At 40.0% G+C, this 22,228-nt stretch overlaps 1 protein-coding gene across 1 annotated transcript; it reads right to left on the bottom strand.

The window, feature by feature from the left end:
• Positions 1-1,470: 1,470 nt before the first annotated feature.
• cers6 (ceramide synthase 6) lies at positions 1,471-20,462 on the bottom strand. Its single transcript, XM_008278672.1, has 11 exons — positions 19,819-20,462; positions 18,799-18,904; positions 18,570-18,700; positions 13,675-13,732; positions 11,170-11,220; positions 10,954-11,046; positions 8,755-8,883; positions 7,488-7,594; positions 5,799-5,955; positions 5,596-5,619; positions 1,471-2,535 (listed from the first exon to the last, which is right to left on the bottom strand). The coding sequence occupies exons 1-11, from the start codon at positions 19,986-19,988 to the stop codon at positions 2,377-2,379; spliced, it is 1,185 nt and encodes a 394-aa protein (XP_008276894.1). The 5' UTR covers positions 19,989-20,462; the 3' UTR covers positions 1,471-2,376.
• Between the last annotated feature and the right edge of the window lie 1,766 nt (positions 20,463-22,228).

Below are 22,228 nucleotides of genomic sequence, written 5' to 3'. Positions count from 1 at the left end.
TAATGACGGCAGGTCAGTCTGCAACAGGTGGAAATAAATCACAAGCCAAAAGAAAATAAATGACAAAACAGCTTCATGTCATGTTGAAAGGAAGTGAACAAACGGAGTGGCACTTCTGAATAAGTCATCTTTTAAAAGTGTAGCTAATTTCTCAAGGCTTAGTAAATACTTTACAGACTGTTTGTAAGCTGTCAATGAGAACATGTTTTGGGTTGTCGGGTTATGTGCAGCTACAAATGTTGTGGTACACCGTGTTGTGACACCAAACTATAAAGACAACTTTAACATGATCCAGGGTGTCATAAAGGCAACGTCCCAAAATAAAATCCAATCTAATCTTTTAATAAAGGCTCACTAATGAGCATTAAATCTGGAGCTGTCACTGATAGTAACTTGTAAATGAATGGCTTTGGTCCAGGTAGACGTTCAAGTACTTAAAGGGTTTATTTATTTTATTTTTTACGATGTGGCATCCCCAAAAGTTTTTAATTTTTTTTAAATTGCTTGAAGCTATTAAATCAAGCCATTGTTAATCACTTACAAACCCTGTGTTAAAGGGAACATTGGTAATGGTGTGACTGTGTCATCTGATGCAAAATTCTTTTAGGAATGAATGATACCTTATCATGCAAACTGTGGGAGTATTTAGAGTGTAGTATATATCCAGGTGTTTAACAGCTGCGCTACGTTGCATTTCAGCATATGGCAGGTGAAATGGTTTGTGGGGGAAGAGGTATTCAGATCCTTTGTTAAAGTAAAACTACCAATACAGCCATGTTAAAAAAAAACAACCTCATTATACTGTAAATAAAGGTCCTGCATGAAATATACCCAGTGTAGTAAATGAAAGTATGGAAGTATGCATAAGAAACAGGAGGATGCTTTTAAATTTTTACAGTAAGAGTTTGGTCCTCTACAGTTTTAGGGACATGAGATGAATGTGAGGGGTCATCACTAATCTTTAATCTTGTTCACTGAGATATTGGATCATTTGAGCATTTAATAAAATAAATGACTATCTGGTGGAGCTGCTAACAACTCAGACTCTAAAAACTGCCTTTTTGTAAGATGTTGGACACCAAAGAGGTTGCTAAGAACTGTTTAATCTTTAACAATGTGTTGTATTTTTAAAAAATGTATCCATTGGTAAAAATATTCATCCTAAAAGTAACTAAAGCTGTTGAATACAGTATTTTCCTGGAGATGAGAGCAAGTATGAAGTGCCGAAAAAATGGAAACACTCAAGTACAAGCCCCTCAAAAGGATACTTCTGTGCAGCCCTTGAGTAAATGTACTTAGTTACTTTACACCGCTGCTTTTATGTGTTTCTAGCCGACTCTGCAGAGGCACATGTGGCTCCCTTTAGCCCTTTTCCCATCAGACCTTTTGACACTGCAGTGCTGTGCGAACCATCAGGCCACCGGAGCCGCCCCTCACTGATGAAGCTTTTTTCCAACACACCCACACATATTTGCAATCATCATGTTTTTTTTATTTTATTTTTATTTTATTGAATAATTCAAACAACTCATGTCTGCCTCATAAGAAGACAAATGGCCTTTAATGTAATCCTTACCAGAAATGTACCAGAATACTTAACAAAATGCTTCAAATGGGAATACAGCACGTAGCCATATCTGATGCGCACACATAATACTGTTATTGACATCTCATATACAATTCGAGTGGAGGATGTTTGTATTTTTTTTTCAAAAAATGTGAGTCAACTTCACATTACGATTTCCATTTGTGAGTGAAGACAATCTCGGTCACCGTTCTGGTAAATCTTTGGGGGTGTAGCGTTAAAAGTAAACCCGGGTCTTCAGCGTTTTGCTCGTTTATCGTGACGTGTGATGTGAAAAAAAAACAAAAAAAAAAAAACAGCCGTGTTGTTGTTCAAGATTAATTCATCTTTAACACTGACATCAAGGTAAGAATAGATAACTGACTACAACCTGCCAACATATTTATAAAAAATAAATAACATACAAGGACACGAACAGAGGAGAAAACACACCCCCAGTATGCCAGACTGCTGTATGTTAAAGTAGCATGCTTACACCATAGAGTTGGAATGCTGTCATTCATCGGCTAAACGGAGAGTGGGTTGTACTGATAGGAGTGCGTTTGATATTTCACCGTGTGCAGTTTTGATGCAAATATATAGATGAAGAGAAGAAATTGCGCAAGGAAATTAGTAAAGAACCGATAACAAAACTGCATTCACGTAAATCTACTTCCAGACAGGCGATGTTGTTCATGTCTCCACCATACACTCAGACACACACACACACACGCACACACACACACACACAGATAAATCGATGGTGTCCGAAGCATGACCCCCCCCCCCCAACTGTTGTGATATCAGTTTAGTCAGTGTTCGTCGGGATACGGGGCTCCTGTCAGGTAGCCGTTGGTCCCGTGATTTTTGTTGGTCCCGTTGGTGGCGCTGCTGTGGTGCTTCTGACTGGGCGGCGGGCTGTCGTCCTCGTCAGAGCTGGACTCGATGTCGCTGCGGTCGTCTTTAGACACCTGCAGGAACAGAAAGGGACGGTCGGAGATGACATTTTTCTCATTAAAATTCTTATCTGTGTCATTATCCGTGGCAGCCATGCACGACGGGGATACAAATGGGGGTTTTGCATGCCAAAACTGGAGGTGTTCTGCCAATCAATATCAGGCAAAAAAAACAAAAGCTGTAAAAAAGCATAAAATCTATGTGCAAGCTCAAACAATGGAGACCTCAGTACATAACATTATCATTAAGGTCGTGTTTGTCTGATTGGCTGATTGTTTAGTCTGTAAAATGTCAAAAAAATTCTTGGAATTCCTCAGACTCGGAACTGATATGAAATTTATAATGACATAGGTGAGAATAGCAGCTTAAATAAGAGAAGCTGGAACAAGAATGTTTGGCATTTTTGCCTGAGAAATGATTAGTGAAATCCTTGGCAATTCTTTTTTTAAAATCATTAATTACTGCAGTTATTAGTGCTAGACGTTGTAGAACCTAACATACCAAATGTAGACTTAGACAAATACAATAAAAGACTATTTAGAATTCTAAAGTAAATTTAGAAAAGTAATCACAGGAATATCAGTAAAAGGACACAAAAACTCTAAGATACATCTTACGTTAGCATGTTGAAGCTGAGGCTGAGGAAAACTAGTTTTGCAGGTGTTTAGTCATAAAACAGAAGCCCGATCCCAATCTTAACCTTAACCCTTCGTGGGGCAAGTGACCATATTTGGTAACTTCCTTGGACGTTCAATATGTCCGTCCTGTGCCTCTTCTTGGGGTTTGACAACCATGTGCACTTTGATTTAATTTTTATATTATTTTTTTATTTCATATTATTGTTCCAGGTACTTTATAAATGCTTTGTTCCTGGTTTGCTTTGAACTCTACTTTGATTTATTTTTTGAGATTATTGCCAATATCAAGACAAATGGTACTAAATGAACTTGACAAGCACTTTATAAATACTTGGTTACTGGTTGTGTACGTATCATTACCTCAAACTAAAATTTTTCTAGATAAATGTTTCTCGCATTTTTCTTTTTCCTTCATTTAAAAAAACAAAAAAAAACAAAAACAATATATGGGCAAGTTACCATGTATGGTAACTTTATTAGTCTTGATTTTCAACTTTTTTTTTTTTCTTTTTGAAAAGTCACAAAAGTAAAAATATCTTGACATATCCTTCAGTAACACTCTGGGGTTGAAATGTTCATTTTCCAAGTCTTTCAAAGAGTGCCCTATAAAGGGTTAATGGACTTCAGGCACATTCCTGCTAAGTGCACCAGGGCTCTGATGCTGACTTTTATGCACTCTTTCCTCCAGTCCACATATAGGTAGGCCTTCCTGACAGACTTCCCCATATTTAATAGGGAAATCGGTGACGTATAACCTTGGTTGTCCTGCTGCCCACAAAATATGCACAAACCACCTATGGATGGTATAGGGAGGGTAGCGATGCTGTTGTATCCTGCTATTCAAATCCCAGAGACATTGACACCACAATGTGGTGTTGGTTATGAATATATATGAATAGATCATCCTGTGTTGTCTTCTATCAGATCTTGTTACTGTCTTATGTCACATGTCATTGTTAAATCCATCATTATATGTTTCCATAATGAGCAGTTTGTGGAGGAAGCATCGTTCTCAGCTTTGCTGGCGACTGTCTAATGGTTCTCTAATGGATGGCCTTTTTAACAAGCATTCTCGGCAACCTTAATCAGGTGTTGACATGATTTTTATGCACTTTTTTTCCCTGTGGTCATATGTTAAAGGCACTTAATTTAATGGGGGCAAGGGTTGTTGTGCAACGAGCATGCATTTACATGGTGAGGATTTATCATTACAGTTTTCACAATCTTTCAGTAAATACAGATTAAGCCTCGGATTTCACTTGGGACGGTTAAAACTCTGAATGTATTTCCCATTCATTATACATGTATGCAGGTGCACTTAATGCTATGTTATCTATTAAATTCATTTTCCTACTTTGTTAGTTTTGGCATCAAAGCTGCAGTAACTATGAAAACATTAAGCCGATTTATTCCAAGTCCTCATTGTCCCTTTTGTTATCCACAAATGTGAACCTGCTGGTTCAGATAACAAGAGTAACAATTTCTTGATAAGTGGGTGTTATCTCTCTCAAAACTAAAAGTAATCAAATAGCAGCCAACTGTTTCCAAATGTGAGCTATTACATTGCTTTGAGGTTTGAAAATGAAAATGCCTCTCATGTAGCCGAGTGTGGTCCTGTTTACTTCGGTTTGATCTCATGAATTGCTCTTAAAAATCCCTTTGATTGTTGCACTTCTGAGTTTCTTAGCTGTGCTTGCCTTTGTTTTTTTTACTCTTATATTGTATTTCTTCAGTCAGTTTTAAATAATTTAGGTAAACCAGGAGGTTTATCTGTAGGTTGGCATCTGCCTACTGGCTGTTTGCAGAGTTGGTGTATTCTCAGTTAAATGTCCCCATAGGAAATGCAGGTGTTCATGGCTTTCTTGACCTTTGGTAGTTTGCTTTAATCACAAAAAGGAACTGATCAACTGAGCAGCAAATGTCGAATTGAATTCATCTTCAAAATAAAAAATGGAATGGGCTGTGTCCAAGTTGTGGTGACGGTGTGTCCCATTCGTCCTTTATACACCATTTCAACCCTCGTGGATTCACACACTCTGGAACAACAGCTGTGACATGAGGATTTAGTTCTAAGGCCTTGGGGTGGAGATTGGGATTGGGCCAAAGTGTTGGTCAAGCTGACATTTTGACCTGACAATGGCTCCAGATAGAAAGTCAAATGACCTCTAAACTTATTTGGATTCATTGTCTGGAGACGTTGAATGTTTGTGCAGAATTCTGTGTTGATTCCATCTTGTAGATGTTGGGATATTTCATAGGACAAGCAACAACTTCACCCATGAAACAGGTGCTGCAAAGGGGTCACCGAAGTCAGTATAATGATTCAGTTCGAGCTGTCTGACAGTCCTGAACTGTGATGAATGCAAATGAGATATGCTCGAGAACTAAATGTAGTGCACCATGTTGACTGAGCTGTCACCCTTCAGGGCTACTTACATGTAATGGATTCCATTTTCCCACCTTGAAGGTCGCAGGTTAGCATGGAGGAAATAAAGGGAAAGTCAAAAGGGGCTACTGAAAATCACCACACAGTATTTATAGATGTACAAGCAGCACAACACCCTATTATGCAACAACAGGTATAAATGGAACCATTATACAGATGGGACTCGAAAGAGGAGTCGAGTGCAGTGACTCACCTTTCCTTTGGAGATGGCTCTGCACGCTGTCTTCACTATGAGGTAGGACCAGAAGGAGTGGAGAAGCTGCAGCAGGATCAGGAGCAGGTTGAAGACCCACCAGGACGGGTAGGGCCCCACGATCTCCCAACTCTCGAACAAAGTGGTATTTAAAATCCTTCCACAGCAACAGAGGGAGAGGGAGATAATTAGCTTGACATATTTCATTGGAAAAACAATGAAATCAAAGCGCTCCCTCTTAGGGGGCGAATTACGCTGTGTCCTGAGGAGCAGGTACACAAAGCCAAACACAGAGATGAGTCAGACTCTGCCCCGGCTCTTTCATGGGACACCTGGCTTTTAACGATGTGTTTGCAGCACAAACACACGTGTGTATTTGAAATAGTGCGCTGTTTATACTTCAGTCAATGTACAGCAATAAATTTTAAACGCAATTAAAATGACTAACGGAGAAGAAAGAGCGCCGACTTTGCGTGATATTCGATCAAAATTTTCAAGGATCTGTGTTAAATTTATCCCTGGAACCAGTTCTTGCAAATGGATGTCTGTGAATCATCCTCCAGATACTGAAGCCATGGCAACAGCTTTACAGTAATGACAACTTTACTAACGGTGTGGTGGGGGTTGACTAAAATGTAGTGTAGGATCGTCATATTACAGTGTGGAAACAAAAGGCAGAGAACTGTGGGCTGCTGGCTTTGTTAAAAAAATTAATTAAAAAACCTCCCCCTAAATGCTGCGCAGACTAATCCAACAGCCTCTGTGTTTATCAAAAAGCTTTCTTCAGAATGGCCCTAAGTATCAAAGACAACAAAATGTGAATGCAGGTGCTCAAAACAGCGTTTTTGTGCTGATCAAGAATTGATGGTATCTCGAAGACGAGCTGACGACAGCAGTTGCCTGAAACTAAAAGACGTCTCCCTTCGCTCGTGAAAGGCATGATGACGCCGCTGCTGCTGATCACTGCAAGATGACTGCCGAACACTTCTTCAAGGACTAGAATTGATTTATGGTCCGCAAATATCCAACAGGATGGCCCATTACAAGTGGCATTCACAAGTTGCTGCAATTACACTTTTTTTAAAAAAAATGTTTGAGGGAGGAAATTAATTCAGTCTTGAAGAAATTAATTAAACCTGCCTCTACTCTGTGGTTAGGAAATTTGGATGGATTACGACTTGGAATGCTTAATAAATTCTAGGTGAATGTAAAACCTCAAAAGCAGCTCCGCAAAACGATGAAAAGATCTTGACGAGGAGAAGCCCCTTTGATGTTTTAACTAGCACATCAAACCCTTGACACTGTTTTCAGTAATAAAACAGTAACCATAATGATCTGCTTTTCATTTGCCGAGTTGTTTGGTTTTCTTTGGAGAGGTTAAAGCTGTTGTATCCATAGTAACTATTACTTAGCAACAAAATTCACAGAGATCTGTCTGAACTGCAAACCGCTGTGGATAAAGAAGGAAAAAAAAAACACAGCCACTGAGATCTTCATGGCTCTGACATGCATTTTCAGGGATGAGCTGCCAAAATGCGGAGAGCACCTCAGGCATCTGCTGCACAGGTTTCTAAAGTCTCCGACTGCCTGTGAGCTACTGTACGCAAATACAACGGGATGGAAACCGCACTGAAGTCAGCCTTCAGAAGGATGCTAACTATGGTTCACAGTAAAGGGAATAACACTCACCAGACGGGGTAAACTCCCAGCCTGGAACTTATGAAGAGGATTGCAAACATTGCAAACAGGAGGTTGCACAGTATCTGACATTTGGCATAGTTGGCCATCTTGGCAGCCTGTGTTAGAAAAAAAAAATCAATAATTAATGTGAACAACTGCTTGAAACATTTCTCTCAATACAGGAATTAAAAGGCTCTTGTTTCTACTATTATTGGAAGCAAAGCCTATACACAAGTCCCGACTGTAAGCACACGCACGCTTTTGTTTGTCAGGCTCTGTACTTCCAGCACATTCAATTTGTAATATAATAATGGATGCTAAATTAAAGTGCCAAGTCTCAGAGTTGATGTGTGTAGGTTTACATCAATGCTCCAAGAGCTGCGTGGGAGATAAAAAACCTTTTTAACACGCAGCGCCCAAAGTGTAGGGTAATAAACACGGAGTCAAACAGTCACTTGTTGTGGGTTATTTCTGACTTTAGCTTCATTTTTGATAGAGGTTGATTTTTTTTTTGTTTGAACTTCTTTCCGGAGCTCTAGCAGAACTGCAACCTGGCCTCTGTGTTTTTAGGGCTCAGCGGGGGTTTGCATCTTGTGCTGAGTGTTCTCTTCATTGCTGACAAGGAAACGCGTATGCCTCTATCCTGGAGAGTGCGCTTGACAGGCTGTACAGTCATAAAGAGAGTTTTCTTCCCCATAACTCCTGGAAGTCTATAAGTCTAACACATTGTTTTTGTTTATTTGAGCACACTTGCTTTTTTTAAGATTAAACCCAACTGTTGATTTTGGCAAACCAACCACCTCTGATAAGTCTTATTCTTTATTATCATCTTCACTTGCATGCTCCTCATTTTGACAGACTACAACACCTCAATCTAAGCATGACTGCTCTTGTGCATAAACTAACATTAAAATGACACAGCGCTGTCATTTAGTAGCCACGCGTCAAATTATTTTTGTGCTGAAAGTGCTGTATCTCGCACACAGCTCTTTCAAAACCCAATCAAGTTGAAGCTCAGACTTGCCACTTCAATGCAGCATCCAGCTTTTAATTTCAAACTGAATGTGCTCAAGAGCAGAGCCCCAAGAACTATAATTAACAATGCACTGTGCATGCATGATACCATCTTTATATAGATCGCATGAGATCACGTGCAGAACATAATGACTGGTGTTTAAATTTAGATAAAACACGCGAGCGCGTTAACTCCACACGCTCCACCCACGTCAATCATCACGTTGCCCATCTATCCGTCCACGCCGCCTGATTCTCTCACCTCTATCAGCACGTCGGCCGCATCGTGGAGACACATGACCAGCGTTCCCACTCGCGCCATGTTGTTCACGTAGGAAAATATGATGAGGGAGATTGTTGCCACATGATGCAGGAACATGATTAGGAAATCCTGGGGACAGAGTTGCCGAGAAAATGTCACACGACTGCAAGAAAACGCTCTTAAAATGTCACGGCATGCAGCACATATCACCACGTAGACAAACAAAAATAGCAAATAAACCATCACGAACAGTTTGTGCCGAAGTGTTTCTGCAACAGGGCCCCAACAAACAGTATTGTAGTTATCTCAAAAGCAGAGGTGGAGGAACATTCAGTTTCTTTTGCTAACATGTGCCACAGTGTTGAAATATTGTACAGTAAGTGTTGTGCTTCTTGCTGAACATGAGCGAAGCCACATTCCTCCACTGGAAATCAAAATAGGCAGAAAACCACCTCAGCTACTCTAACAATCACTAAATAACCAACTAACTGTGGTCCAGCCTTGGTGGTAAGTTTGGGATTGTCTCAAAACGAAGCTCCGGGTGACTAAGGATGCAGACGGGGGAAGCATTCCTCTAGCAGGTCTTTAGCTACTGAAATGTCGCAGAACGGCAGCTCAAAGCAAACCAGCACCAGTCCAAAAAAAGTGGTGAGCGAATGAGAGGGGCGGACGAGAGGGAAGAGTAATGATGCAAGATGCAGAATGAAAGCAAGGCAAAGAGTGTGCAAGGGGGAACATACTGGAATTGGCAGGGGATGCAGAGGACCTCCTCAGTGTAGTGCTGTGCATGAAAAAACTGAAAGGAGAAACAAAAACAGACAACATGCCAACAGTCAACAAAGAGATGACAGAGTGAAGGCGTACACAGCATGGCATCATGAGGGCTGCTGTGAGTGCAGCGTGTTGTGGAGAGGGCAGAGCCGGGGATGGACTGGAGACAGGAGTAAGGTCATGGCTGGAAGGCATGCAGATTGATGCTTAATGAACCAAAAGTGTAGGCATTTTCATCAGAACCAAAAAAAAGATGGAGTGGGATGAAATTGATTATTATGAATGTTTGCATGAACTTATTTAGAATCTCAGTTCGTACAAACACTGACCAAGTTGGACCTTTAAAATCATGTTAGCAGCACAATATGCAATAAGTATGTAGAGTGTAAATCTGATTCTTCATTATGAATATAAGGTTAATAACATCTGCTTCTTCTTGGTAAGAGTAGATTTATCTGGTTAATGCATAAAATAAGTCATGGCAGTGACGTGTATTGTATTTGTGATGCATTAGGTGTGTTGAATGTGGGTTTTTATTTGTTATTTTTTAGATTTACGTAACACTGGGTCATCAGACCAGGCCCTCAACCGAGCTTCTCCACAGCAAGACATTTATCTTGTCACAGCAGGGAGAAGCACAAACCAAATTGATGACAATAAAAAACAACTGTATTCCATTTAGGTGAGCGGGCTCCAGGGTCCTGGTGTTGTGCATGCTGGCTCGCTGTCATGGTTTAGTGACAAACTTGATGGAACTCAGCCACAGTTAATAAAATTGGTTTCACTTGTGGTTTTCCTGCTGAGACAAGTTAAAATGTCTGCCGTGAAATAGCTCTATTATCCTATTGCTGTTCCCACCAGGACAAAAGTGTGTCTGATATCATTATTCACATAAATAACAAACTTAACTTGATGCACTTTAATCATTACGAGAAGACAAATCAAATTGAATCTGAGCTGCGCTTCTGTCTTTCTCCATCTGAGCTCTCTGCGAGACGTTACAAAAGTTCAGTCAGCTGCCGACAGAGAAGCCTTCAGTCAAACAAAGTTGCAAAGTTTGAATGCAAATTCTGAATCTTCTGAATGGAAAATGTGTTAATCCCTTTACCCTCGCAATGTTTTGTTATTTCACACATCAGTGAGAATACACTGAGGCAGAAAGCCAATTTTACAAGCAAATAGACTAAACATTACAGAGCCTTGGTGACAGTTACAGAAGAGACGGACAGTCAGACGAGAGCAGCGACAGCGCTACTTACAGCCGCATAAACATAGTTTTCTGGATTTCAACACAAAAAAAGTGACAAAGTGTCACATTTTGCTTTGCACTACAGCTTTTTTTTTTTTTTTTTTAAACAAACAGCAAATGATTCATGTTATTGGAAATGCATGAGGTTATGTCTTGATGTGACTTGTAGTCGTTCCTACCTTCCTCCTGATGTCTGTGAACTGGGAAAAGAGTAGCGACAGGTAGAAAGACAGCTCCAGTATGTAGTAATAATGGATGTCCACAGTCAGTGGCTGCATAAACACACAAAGCATTGGGGTTACATTAAATATATTAGAATGAATTTGGTAATGCTGGATCATGATTGCTGAGGATGGATAAACATGATGTTTTAGAAGCGTTGTGTAAATGTTTACCTGGTACGGGTAGTTGTACCAGCACTCCTTAGTGTTCCATAACCACGGAGTCTGCAGAAAAGGAAAACATTCACTTAAAACCATCACTTTTTAACCTTACGCAAATGAAACTACTTTACATTCCAGAATGTAAAACATTATAAATCAACAAGTGAATTACTAAAGCTAAGACAGCAACGTAGTACATAATTTAGTGAGAAAACTCCGGGGACCTTGAACGATAGAATGATTGCTGTAATACGGAGCATGTTCTGCCATAAAAAGAAGCTGGACTGGAACCAAGGGAGGTTCATCTTCATGGTAAATCCTGAGTAATGACTGAGTAATGGTAAATATGATGCTAAAGAAATGTGTAAAAAGCAAACGGTGACCCATAAGTGTGACTGAGTTTACGTCTCCTGCGCTCCTCTCCAGACCGGCTCTATTAATAAATCCCACAGAGGCTGGAGCCTGCAGCAGCGTCTGCCAGGGGCTGAACTATTTTCACAAAGTGCTTTGTCATGCAACTTGTGTCTCTGGGAGATTTTTTCCTACTCCGTCTCTATTATTGCGGTGATTGTGTTAATTTATGTATTTTCATGAATATATGTATGAAATGTATTAAACCATCTCAGCCATATATTTCAGCGATATTTAGCGAACTGGCTCGTTACCATAAACTGAACTCTCACTCGAGGGCGGTTCACTGATGGCAGTAACCTCAGAGGAATTTCTAACTTTTGGAACAGAGAGAGCGAGGTTCTTAGTGGGAGTGCTGGGATGCTCTTATCACCTGGATCCCTTGAACTTAACGACACACTGTGTGGCACCGACGGTGACACAGTTTTTTACAAATGAGGCAAAAGATAAAATGCACAATTCAAGTCAGATCTCCGATATTATTTAAATCAAATCAAATCAAGTTTATTGTCATTTTGCTGTACATACACATTAGTACAGGCAAAATGAGAGAGCGTTTCTTCAGGATTATTCAAGTTTTGCGCAATGCAAGTCTGGGATTGTATGGCACATTAACGACAACTGTAAATGTTTTGTTACATTTTAACTCCTCTTTTGATGTCTTATATTGCTTACATGTTTACTGATTTTATTTTATTTTATTTATTTTGTTTGTGTTCCCCTCCCCCACTTGCCCTACAGGTGCCTATGGCACTTGCCAGGCCGGCATTGTAAATAAGAATCTTGTTCTTAATGTCTTTGCCTGGTTAAACAATGGTTAAATAAAAATAAATAATAAATTAAAAAAAAACAAAATGTTGAGCCAAAGTGCTTTCCAATATTGAAAATTTAACATTTTACATTTAACAATACAGATTCATCTGGCAAGTTTAAATATTACAGTTAAAATTCTACAATATTTAATAAACACGATATTAACTGATTTAAATATTAACGTTAACATCCTACAAATATTATTTACCATACAAATGTGTCTGACTTATATAACTATCAAAGCTTAGTCTCAGCAGTAATATATCCTATACCAAATCACCTGACTAATTACAAAAATCAAGGTTAGTACTCTACAATATTAACAGACAATGTTTAATATGAAAAATATTCAATGCAGTGCACAGTTTGTGTGAAGTCTGTTAGACAGGTTAGCATCCTAAAGCTACAGTTAGCCACTCAAGCTAATGTAGCAAATGCTAGCGCACATAGCGGATAAGCTAGACCCAAAAGGTATGTAAGCTAAATGCTAATATTATAACTGGTGGGTTGGTATTTTACAAACAAAAGTTGTGTTTTTTCCTTTTTTTTTTTAGCAAACATACAGAACTGCCATTGTGTCTTGATAGTTCATTATTATAGGTAGACATGAAACTTCTGCAGCAGACAATTAACACCCTTAAACCACCAAAATGTAATATTATTTTATAATAATACAATAACATAATAATAACAGACATACTAAAAAGTCATATTTTACTAATAACATTTAACATCTTGAAATCTCCCAAGAACACCGTTCCCTTAAACATACCATCAACAAAACCACCAGAACTTATTGAACTGAATTTATATCTGTGTCGTTTTAATAAAACACTTCCCATCAGGTAGTCATCCTAACTGTCACCATATCATCATATATCTCATTTTGAGTGATTTTTGTATAACAGCATTGATAGGAGGCCCATCCCACATAGAATAAAATGACATCCAACAGCACATATAGACTCTGACACCCAGTAGTTAACATTCACAGTCACGCGCTACCTATTAGACTGATTGCTGATTTAACACTATGCAATACTCAGAATAGAGCTGATTTCTATCAGTCTGCTGCTTCCCCTTCCCGTGAACGATCCCTATATACCGTTACACATATCTTTCATAAAATGACTCACTTACGCTTGAACATCCATTTTAGCTGTCAGTCTCACAACAAGGCGCCAACCATTTACCTCCATATGTGCTGCTGAAAAAACAGCTTCAAACCTCACGGACTAAATTTAACAGATACAGCAGGAGGTTGATGCTAATTTATCTGTAAGCCACACTTACCTTTTTAAGGAAACGCACTCCGTAGGTGAATATGTATAGATAGAACGTGAATCTCCACCTGAAACAAATAAAAAACAGAATAAATAGAAGCCGGACCTCTTGACTGGTTTACTCTTTGTCTTCTTTCCAATCTTTACTTTTCTAATTTTTCTCCAGAATCCAACCAAGAATCTATAATTTTGGATGAAGAATAACAATTAGTAAATGAGACAGAGAAGTGCTTTAATCAGACCACTCTGTGGAGAATAACGCAGCTGCATGTCATCTTGAACTTCTGCAATCACGATGCATCTTAAAGTCCAAACATTGTGGGCGGATAAGTTGATACAACTTGTGCTGTACATTATTTATGTGTTTTTTTTTCCCCCTCAAGATGCAGCACACTGTGGCACAATATGTAGCTGTAATAATCCTAAATTTGAAGCGGTGTGAGGTCCTCTCACTGTCCCAGTACTGCAGTCTGGGGTGAATCACTGAAAATGGGACAACACTGACTTCACAGTGGTGAGGTCCAGAGGGAAAGATGCTCGCTCTGTCCGCTGCCAAGCCTTCTTGCTCCGCGCTTTGCACAGTCCCGCACATAATTTACAGTAACCACAGCTACACAATGGTGGGGAAAGTGATCATGAGGTCTGACGCTGAGCTTACAGGGAAGAAACCGCTTCAGCTGACACGTCCGTGATCAAAGACTTGCTGAGCGGGGAGTTGTGCATATATAATGGACGTTGCATTAGACTGTATGTCTGTTCTCAACACAAACAAGGCAACAGACTGTATGTCTAACAAAGAAAATACTATTTGTTGTGCTCAGCTTATAAGTCACTATAGATGCTGAAGCCACCTCAGGGCAAAGATATGTGTTTTTATATATTACATACACTGCTGGTATAGTTCCATACCTTCACGAGTCAGAACACAGCAACAAAACAAAGCTTGATATCTGACATGGAAGAAAACATCAAATGCCGGCTGCGACAGGAGCTGCATAGGCTGTCATGTGAGACGAGCTTTTGCATACTTTAAAGGTTGTGCAGTGTGGTTGTTCCAGCTGACCTCAGATCAAACACATTTTGACAGCCACAGCCCCGAAACTCAACATGACACGAAGACTGGAAAAGAGAACAGGCTAAATTCACATCACTTTCTCAGTGCAGTCACATCCAGCAGAGATCGGCCTTTTATGTGGGAGTGAGTGTTTTTTTCCCCCACAAAATTCAGATGTAACTCTTTAATGAATCCTAGAGACATGATTAGCATGTCAACACGTGGCCCGCGGAAGCCGTCATTAACTGCTTTTTGTGCTTGATCAACAGTATTGTAAAACCAAATTAACTGGACGAGTCTACCTGGCACACAGTAAACACTGTTGCATGGCAACTGGTTCATCAAGCCCGCAAGAGTCTTTTTCAAGTGCTGTTGAATCGCTGCTATATATGTACAATCACAATGACTCACAACTGCTTCCCTTGAATAGACTTTTCTTTTTTTTTCTTTTTTCTAAAGCCAGTCACAGATGGGTTTTGTCATTATGAGTTGCACTTTTTCAGATGCAGTGTTGATAATGATTGGTTGAAGAGAAAACAGCCGCATTTCTCGTTTGATCATCAAAGAGGTGCCGTTTAGATGCTGCATTCAGCGTTACAGCAACGAGGCAATTACATTTTTAATTAATTTGTGTAATAGCTGTGAATAACACAGCTAAGTATATGTACGGGCATTACTTTAACTTACGACTTGTACTTTTTTACGACCCAGTCTGCAATGTGACACAAACGCCCTCCTTTCATAACTGTTTAATCAGACATCCATAAATTGTTCAGAACATGAGATGAAATTGTGGTTTTTAAATTAGTACAGATCACTTTGGAACCAAACGTACCTGTTTAGACAGGACATCGCTTGAGGGCAGAAATAATTTCAGGGGAGAACTTTGATTCGATCAAAAACTAAGTAATGAGGCTGACTTTATTCTGAGCGTAGCACCTAGCGACGGAATGAAATAATAAAAAGCAGGTCATGCTGGCTCATTCCATTTAACTTTGTCACTTCTCCAGGTGGGTAGTCTGAGCACCAGCTGGCTGCAACTCTTTGCATTCGTATGGTTCAACATGACAATTAGCTGTGACGCTCTGGCTTTATCAAAATTCAGCTGTGAGGAAGCCTTGTTCTCTCTGTGCCGTCATACCGCCTCTGTTGCTCCTCAGGTAGTAATATCTGTCCCTTCTACCTTTTTTTTTTTTTTGTATTTGCCTACTTTGTTTAATTACGATGCATAATTTGAAATTGCCCAAATGAAAAGCTTGTTAACAGCCAGTTATTCTAATGCGGTGCCAGGAGACGGTGAGTAACCGAAAGGAACAAACGGGCGTGGCCGTCCTCTCCCAAGAACAAATGTAAATGGCTCATCTCTCAGCTGTCCCATAAGCATCTGCTGAGCACAAACATGCTTATTACTTGTCAGCTTGGTGTCTGGCGAGCTGCTTCTGGGGAGGTGTGTGTTGGTTGTGAAAGGTATGAAAATCATACACCTACGCGTCGGTTAGAGGAAGAGCGGTAATGAGGATATTGGCAGTCTGAGCTGCTATTATTGGTGCGTTTCTAGTGCAAAAGCATGAATTCATGTTTGGGGCTTTCATTTGATTTCAAATGAAGATCATGGTTAGTTAGAAATGTGGCAGAACTTTGAAAAAAAAGGCTCAACTGCAATTACCATTAACCTCATAAGCAACTATAAAACTTCTGTGTTACATTTACTTGCATTTTTTGCTGCATGTCAGACGACACAATCACTTTTGTGTCTTTACGGTAAACATGGACTAAAAGATGGTGAGTGAATTTTGTTTCCTTTACTAGATTAACAAGTCTTAGTGTTGAGCTCAGATGAATAATTAATGGCAACAGCTTTGTGTTGGCGTACAGATGTAAAAGTGGTTATCAGCGTGTGTGTTTTCAAAAAGTGAAACCTATTCATTGTTGTAATATACGGTTATGTATATAAAAAGGAAGTGTAACTTTAGTCCGAGGCCTCCATTCTAGCATACATCACATATTAAGTGAAGCCAAAAATAGACTTTACGGGACAAAAATAGTAACTTTATTAGTGATATCAAATGTGATGCTTGAAAAAAAACCCCAAACATGCGAATTGCTTTGCTTGTGATTATTTTTTCTTTGTTCTCAGTAAAAGCAGAAAAGAAGGAAGATGGAAGAAAATGAGATCAGACAAGTGAGGCCGTTGAGGACATGAAAGCGTGTTCCTGCCTCAGTCATGGGAAGGACGCTGCAGAAACTACCAGGCCAGTCTTCTGCTGCATCACGTCATCTTTCTTTTAATTTTCTTTCAAGATTTCAATTTTTTTCTTTTTGCAAGAATCAAGCTACTGTAGGTTTTCTTGCTAAAAAAAAAATAATCTTGAACTTGATTGGCTGATTCAGTGATTTATTTGTTTTTGCTGTGTATTCGGTAAAAAGAGAGTCTGTAACAATAGCTGGTAAACAAAGTCCATGCCGAGTCTTCATTATTTTCACACCAAATGCGTCCGCTACATACTCCCTGTTTGCATAATGAAAAGAACAGACAACAGATCAGCCGTCCTGACAACTGAGAGACAAAGAATCCTATCAGTCTGCAACAGCTGTGCATGAGGGCCTAATTAGAGCTCAATCACGGCTGGAGGGACGGAGGCCAGCCCCCGTTTGGAAGAACTGCACTGTAGGCAACTGAGACAGACGAACCTGGACAAACTATTGCGGAGCCCGGCGCTGTCTGCTGTCAGTTATGCTGAATGCAGATAACAGCTTTGGCACAGTTGTTGCTTTAACAGAACAAATGCCAGCGAAGACTGTTCAAAAAAAAAGCCCCACACATATTCCAGAGGAGCACCGAATCTAGCATCTTCCCTCTCATGTGCAGGGGGGAGGAAAGCCTGTTTGTTTATTTCAAATTCATCTCTGAGGTTGTAATAGGAGTCCAGCGGTCTAATCAGCCAACAGTGTTCTCCCGAGTGAACAGCAGCCTCAGGCGGATCAGAGGATGTGAGGCTCCCTGTGTCTCAAAACTGCCAGATTTGCTCTACTGGTGTCAGACATGACTCTGCTCTGACAGCGACACTCGCTCGTTGCTCTTTAACATCACACTGCTAAGTAACTACAATCTCCCTGATGGCAAATGCTTTGCTGCAGATTAGCCCGTTCTCTATTACAGGCTGAGTAGGTTTGTTGGTTCGCATTGGGACACATCTTGACTATTATTCTACGGCAGCACCAGCGTTTATGTTGCAATCTTTACAAGCCATGTAGTGCACAGTAATGGTTAACCAAGACTGAAGTAGCACCGTATTAGCAGCTGGAGGACCGAACAGCGTCTCAGCTTGTCCACTGAGATGAAATGATTAGTTTGATTACTGCATTTCAGCAATTTCTCAGACTGGTACCTGTTTTTCAAATAAGAAGATTTGCTGATTTTCTCCTTTTTTGGATATAACATTGGAAACTGAAAAGGTTTTGTTACTCTGACAAAGCAAGCAACACAAAGTCTTCACTTTCACTTCTCAGAAATTGTAACCACAGGCTTAAAAAAAAAAAAAAATCCATTTACATTAACGTCTTCATTTGTCTATGCTGTTTTTGTGAATCTCCACTTACATACATTATGAAAATGAACTATCACGCCTGCTTTCACTACTGTCAGAGGTGTGATATTGATGACAGGTAATGCTGTGCAGCTGATTTAAACCAGTTCACAAAAGCATTACTAAAAGCCACAATGAAACACCAGCGCACATGCTGCTGTAATGGATCACCTAGACGGATTACAAGTCTGATTCTCAGTGAGGTGGATGAGGAAAACGGTCTGCAGCAAAGTTAGGCGAGTGTTGTGATGGAGTTTTTCTTACATGCTTTCACAGAATCGGGCGAGAGTGCTGGGCTTCTCCTGGTTGCGTCGTTGTCGGAACCAGCGCTGGATGGTTCGCACGTCCCAGTCGAGCTGCTTGGACAGGCCCTCCAGCCTCTTCTCATCTGGGTGCTGGCAGGAGAACGACACACTTTGTTAGATCAATCTGTCACTGTAGTACAAATGACGAGAATATAACAGGTGTGAGGAGGAGAACTCATGTAGCCCACCTTGGTTATAGCGGTGAAAACCTTCTCCAGGATAGCGTTGGGTTGTGCTTTCTGTGGCCCGTTGGCTTGGATCTTCAGGCCCATGGCACATGGTCTCGCAATAAACCTGCAATTAACAGATCAGGACACTTCTATATCAAAACAGATGCTTCTCTTTGATTGGTTGTGTTTAGGAGTCAGCGGCGTGGCAGTAAGTGATGCATACATGCATATCCCCTCATTCTGTGCAGCTGCTGGTAGTAGGTGCCTGCACCTGGACATCTGTTGGCTCCCAGCTCTACTTTTTATTCTACCTGTGTGTGACTGGAGCACATGTGGCCAAACACAGGTGGAAAATGACTGAGTTGAACTGTTGTAGTGATAATGCAGAATAAAAGAAGAGCCGTAGCACAATATTATCTTAATTCTGATCACTTGAATCTTACTTGTTGGTTAACAACTGAGCAATACATATTCCCTTCCATGTAGCATTTAATGAATCCAACAGCAGCAGATGAAGCATCAAGGCTTCTGTCTCAGACGAGCTTCACTTTTTAATTCATGAGTGAAGTGGGGAAATGCAAGGCCTCACTCACTACTTCCTAAAGAGGCTCCTGACCCACGCATGTCTGCCAGGCTGTGACCATCATGGCTGTGAGCCTTCCTGTACAACAACAGAGACGGTGATGAAACACGCACAGCTGGACGAAACCCGCTAAGATCAGTCAAAGGAGCCTGTTCCGGACAAGCTGAAATGTGGCTCTGAGCTGAGGGAGCAGGAGCTGGACCGGCCAGGCTCTGGTAACTTGGCTGCACAGTGTGTGCAACTGACAGATGCATCAAATGCAGACAGCGCGTAAGTGCAGGCCTGCAGAAAGAAGGATGATCAACCCCGGTTGATTTGTGGGCTAACCAGATAAGATGCCATTGTTTAGCCAGCAGACTGACAAACGCGGACAGCGGGGCGTGCTGCATCATACGCCGGGCTATTTCATCGACACAACAGCCACCTGGATGATCATCGCATGTGCTCGGACCCACCTTTCGAAAACCAGCCGTATCATAAAGATGCAGAATGCTAAAGGACACGCCAGATACAGATCCTCGGCTTGCGGGAACGTTGCCTCATCTGTGTTTTTTAAGTCAGCCCAGGTTACATTATGGGGGAGCCAGAACCTCTCATTCCAAAACCACGCCAGAATACCGGCCATCTCCCTGCAGCAGACACTGTGACCGGGTCGGAAAGAGGAATCGACGGCCCGCTGGATCTCCGAGGTCTCTCACAGGCGATCTGACCGCTCAGACGGGGGCTGATGATGAGATATCCGTGTGCGATCGCCGTCCGTCCGTTTCCCCTCAGCTATTCCAGTGTAGGGAAGTAGACTCAATCAGCTCCGCAGCGACTGATTGGTGCGTTGAAATGTCAAGCAGCGCAGTCGGCGCACGTTCTGCCGGCTTCACTACGGCGCAGCGCTCACAGACACACAGGCAGACAGCTTCCTGATGAACCCACCAGCGCTGGATGTCTTTTTGTTGTAGTCTTATCTGGTTTCACATGCTGTTGTGTTGTGGTAGACTCCTATATAGACACATATATATAAATAAAAATAAAAACCTGCCATTCAGGTGAGTCGTCAGCTTAAATAATCAGCCAAAAGTCAAACTGATGCTTTTACGAAAATAGGGAAATGTAAAAATAAGAATTATTATAGCAACACTAGCAATAACCTACAACGTGCTTTGTGAACTCTGCCACCTACTGACCGTTTGGATGTATTATCTGTAAATCTGACACTTTTTTTCCTACAGTAATGTGACACGTTACTATATTTTATAAGTAAAGCAAAAATGTTTGGACATAAAAACACATTTACTAATATTTAGATGTAATTAGCTGTATTTTGTGGTGCTCACAGAACAGTGTAAAACCATTTACATATAATAAAATATATTTTTAAAAAATATTAGAATTATAAGGCAATACAACAAAACAGAATAACATATTACATTTTTTTTTTTTAATTTAAAAAATAAAGTTAACCTAAATATATATCTAAAACAGCAAGTCAAAAGCCTTATGATAGTAAGAAATGATTGCTTGTTTTATTAATAAACTGTATTAATTTTAACTTAACTGGCAAGCATCTATATGTTTTGTGTGTTTTACATATGTTGTATACCTGGTGTAATACCATATTAGAATTAAATGTTAGTATTATTCCAGTCACCATTATTTAATTAGCACTTGACCCAAAATGTTTTCCAATAGAGAAATATGTTATCTAGCAAATTTAAATATGAAGGTTAAGACCCTCCAGTTTTATATGTTTTCTACATTTACTGGACTAGTTTGAATATTAGGGTTAGGATGCTTCAATATTGTTTACATTTACATAACTAGTTTTAACACTCCTCAGTAATATATAGTATATCATGTATAATATAAGCCCATATATAAATGTACTTTTATTATGTTTAAAGTGAAGGTTAAGACCCTACAATTTATATTTTATCTAAATTTTATAATTCATGAATAATCAAAATATTAAGATTAAAATCCTAAAATATAATTAATATTACAATAGATAAACTGAACAATTTTCCATCTTATGCCAGAATGTTATGTACTAGATAGATAGATAGATAGATAGATAGATAGATAGATAGATAGATAGATAGATAGATAGATAGATACTTTATTCACCCTCTTGAGGAAATTCAAGGTATCCAGTATCTCAACGCATGTTACATTCAAGACAGACAAAAGGACAAAGTACAAAAGAACTGGCAATGAATGTGCAAATTGTGCTGGTCAAAGAAACAGCAATACGTTGCCTAAAATGCCGGTATTTACAAGAATGTGCAAAAATTGTTAGTATTTATGATAAGGTGCAACCCTGGTGGTACTATAATTGTAGACACACATTGGAAACCAAATATAAGACATAGTACAACATAAAATAATTAATAAATATTTCCCTTCATGTCAAATGTCAAAAAAGGAAGTGATTTCGACATGCTCAGTTTGCTAACCTCATAATATTTGTCATACCAACAACGTAAAGATAATCAATTAACAAACAAATACAAATAGGGGCAGCAGATATCGATACTTCAGAAGTATGACAGAAGTTGACAACCTTGTCTGCAGGTGATCAGTTGTGTAATCAGTTTAGCTCCAGCAACACTTCATGACTATATTCAATTCTGAAGTGTGTTAATCGTTGCCTATTGTCCCCACTGGTCACTGAGCGGTGTGACAGCGCCACCTGCCGGCCAGAGCGAGCAGCGTCCCTGTGACTGACTGCATGTGACATGACACCGTCACACATACGTGTCACCAACACTCAAGTCTCTGCTGATGATGGTAATAATGCAAATATGATGATGAAATAAAAACACTCAGACACTTTAATGACAAACTAGCTGCTTTAACTGGAACACAGTGCAG

The sequence above is a fragment of the Stegastes partitus genome, unplaced genomic scaffold (genome assembly GCF_000690725.1).
Source record: "Stegastes partitus isolate 25-593 unplaced genomic scaffold, Stegastes_partitus-1.0.2 Scaffold130, whole genome shotgun sequence".
Lineage (NCBI taxonomy): Eukaryota > Metazoa > Chordata > Actinopteri > Pomacentridae > Stegastes > Stegastes partitus.
This window is presented reverse-complemented; position numbering and strand designations above follow the sequence as displayed.

Bases quoted from the DNA above. Each gene is read 5' to 3' on its own strand.
- cers6 (XM_008278672.1), bottom strand. From the start codon at position 19,988: ATGGCCGGTATTCTGGCGTGGTTTTGGAATGAGAGGTTCTGGCTCCCC. The intron at 13,733-18,569 runs GTAAGAAAAACT...TATTTGTTTCAG, and splicing joins GCCCGATTCTGTGAAAGCAT to GTGGAGATTCACGTTCTATC. The intron at 7,595-8,754 runs GTGAGAGAATCA...TTTCTAACACAG, and splicing joins CGGCCGACGTGCTGATAGAG to GCTGCCAAGATGGCCAACTA.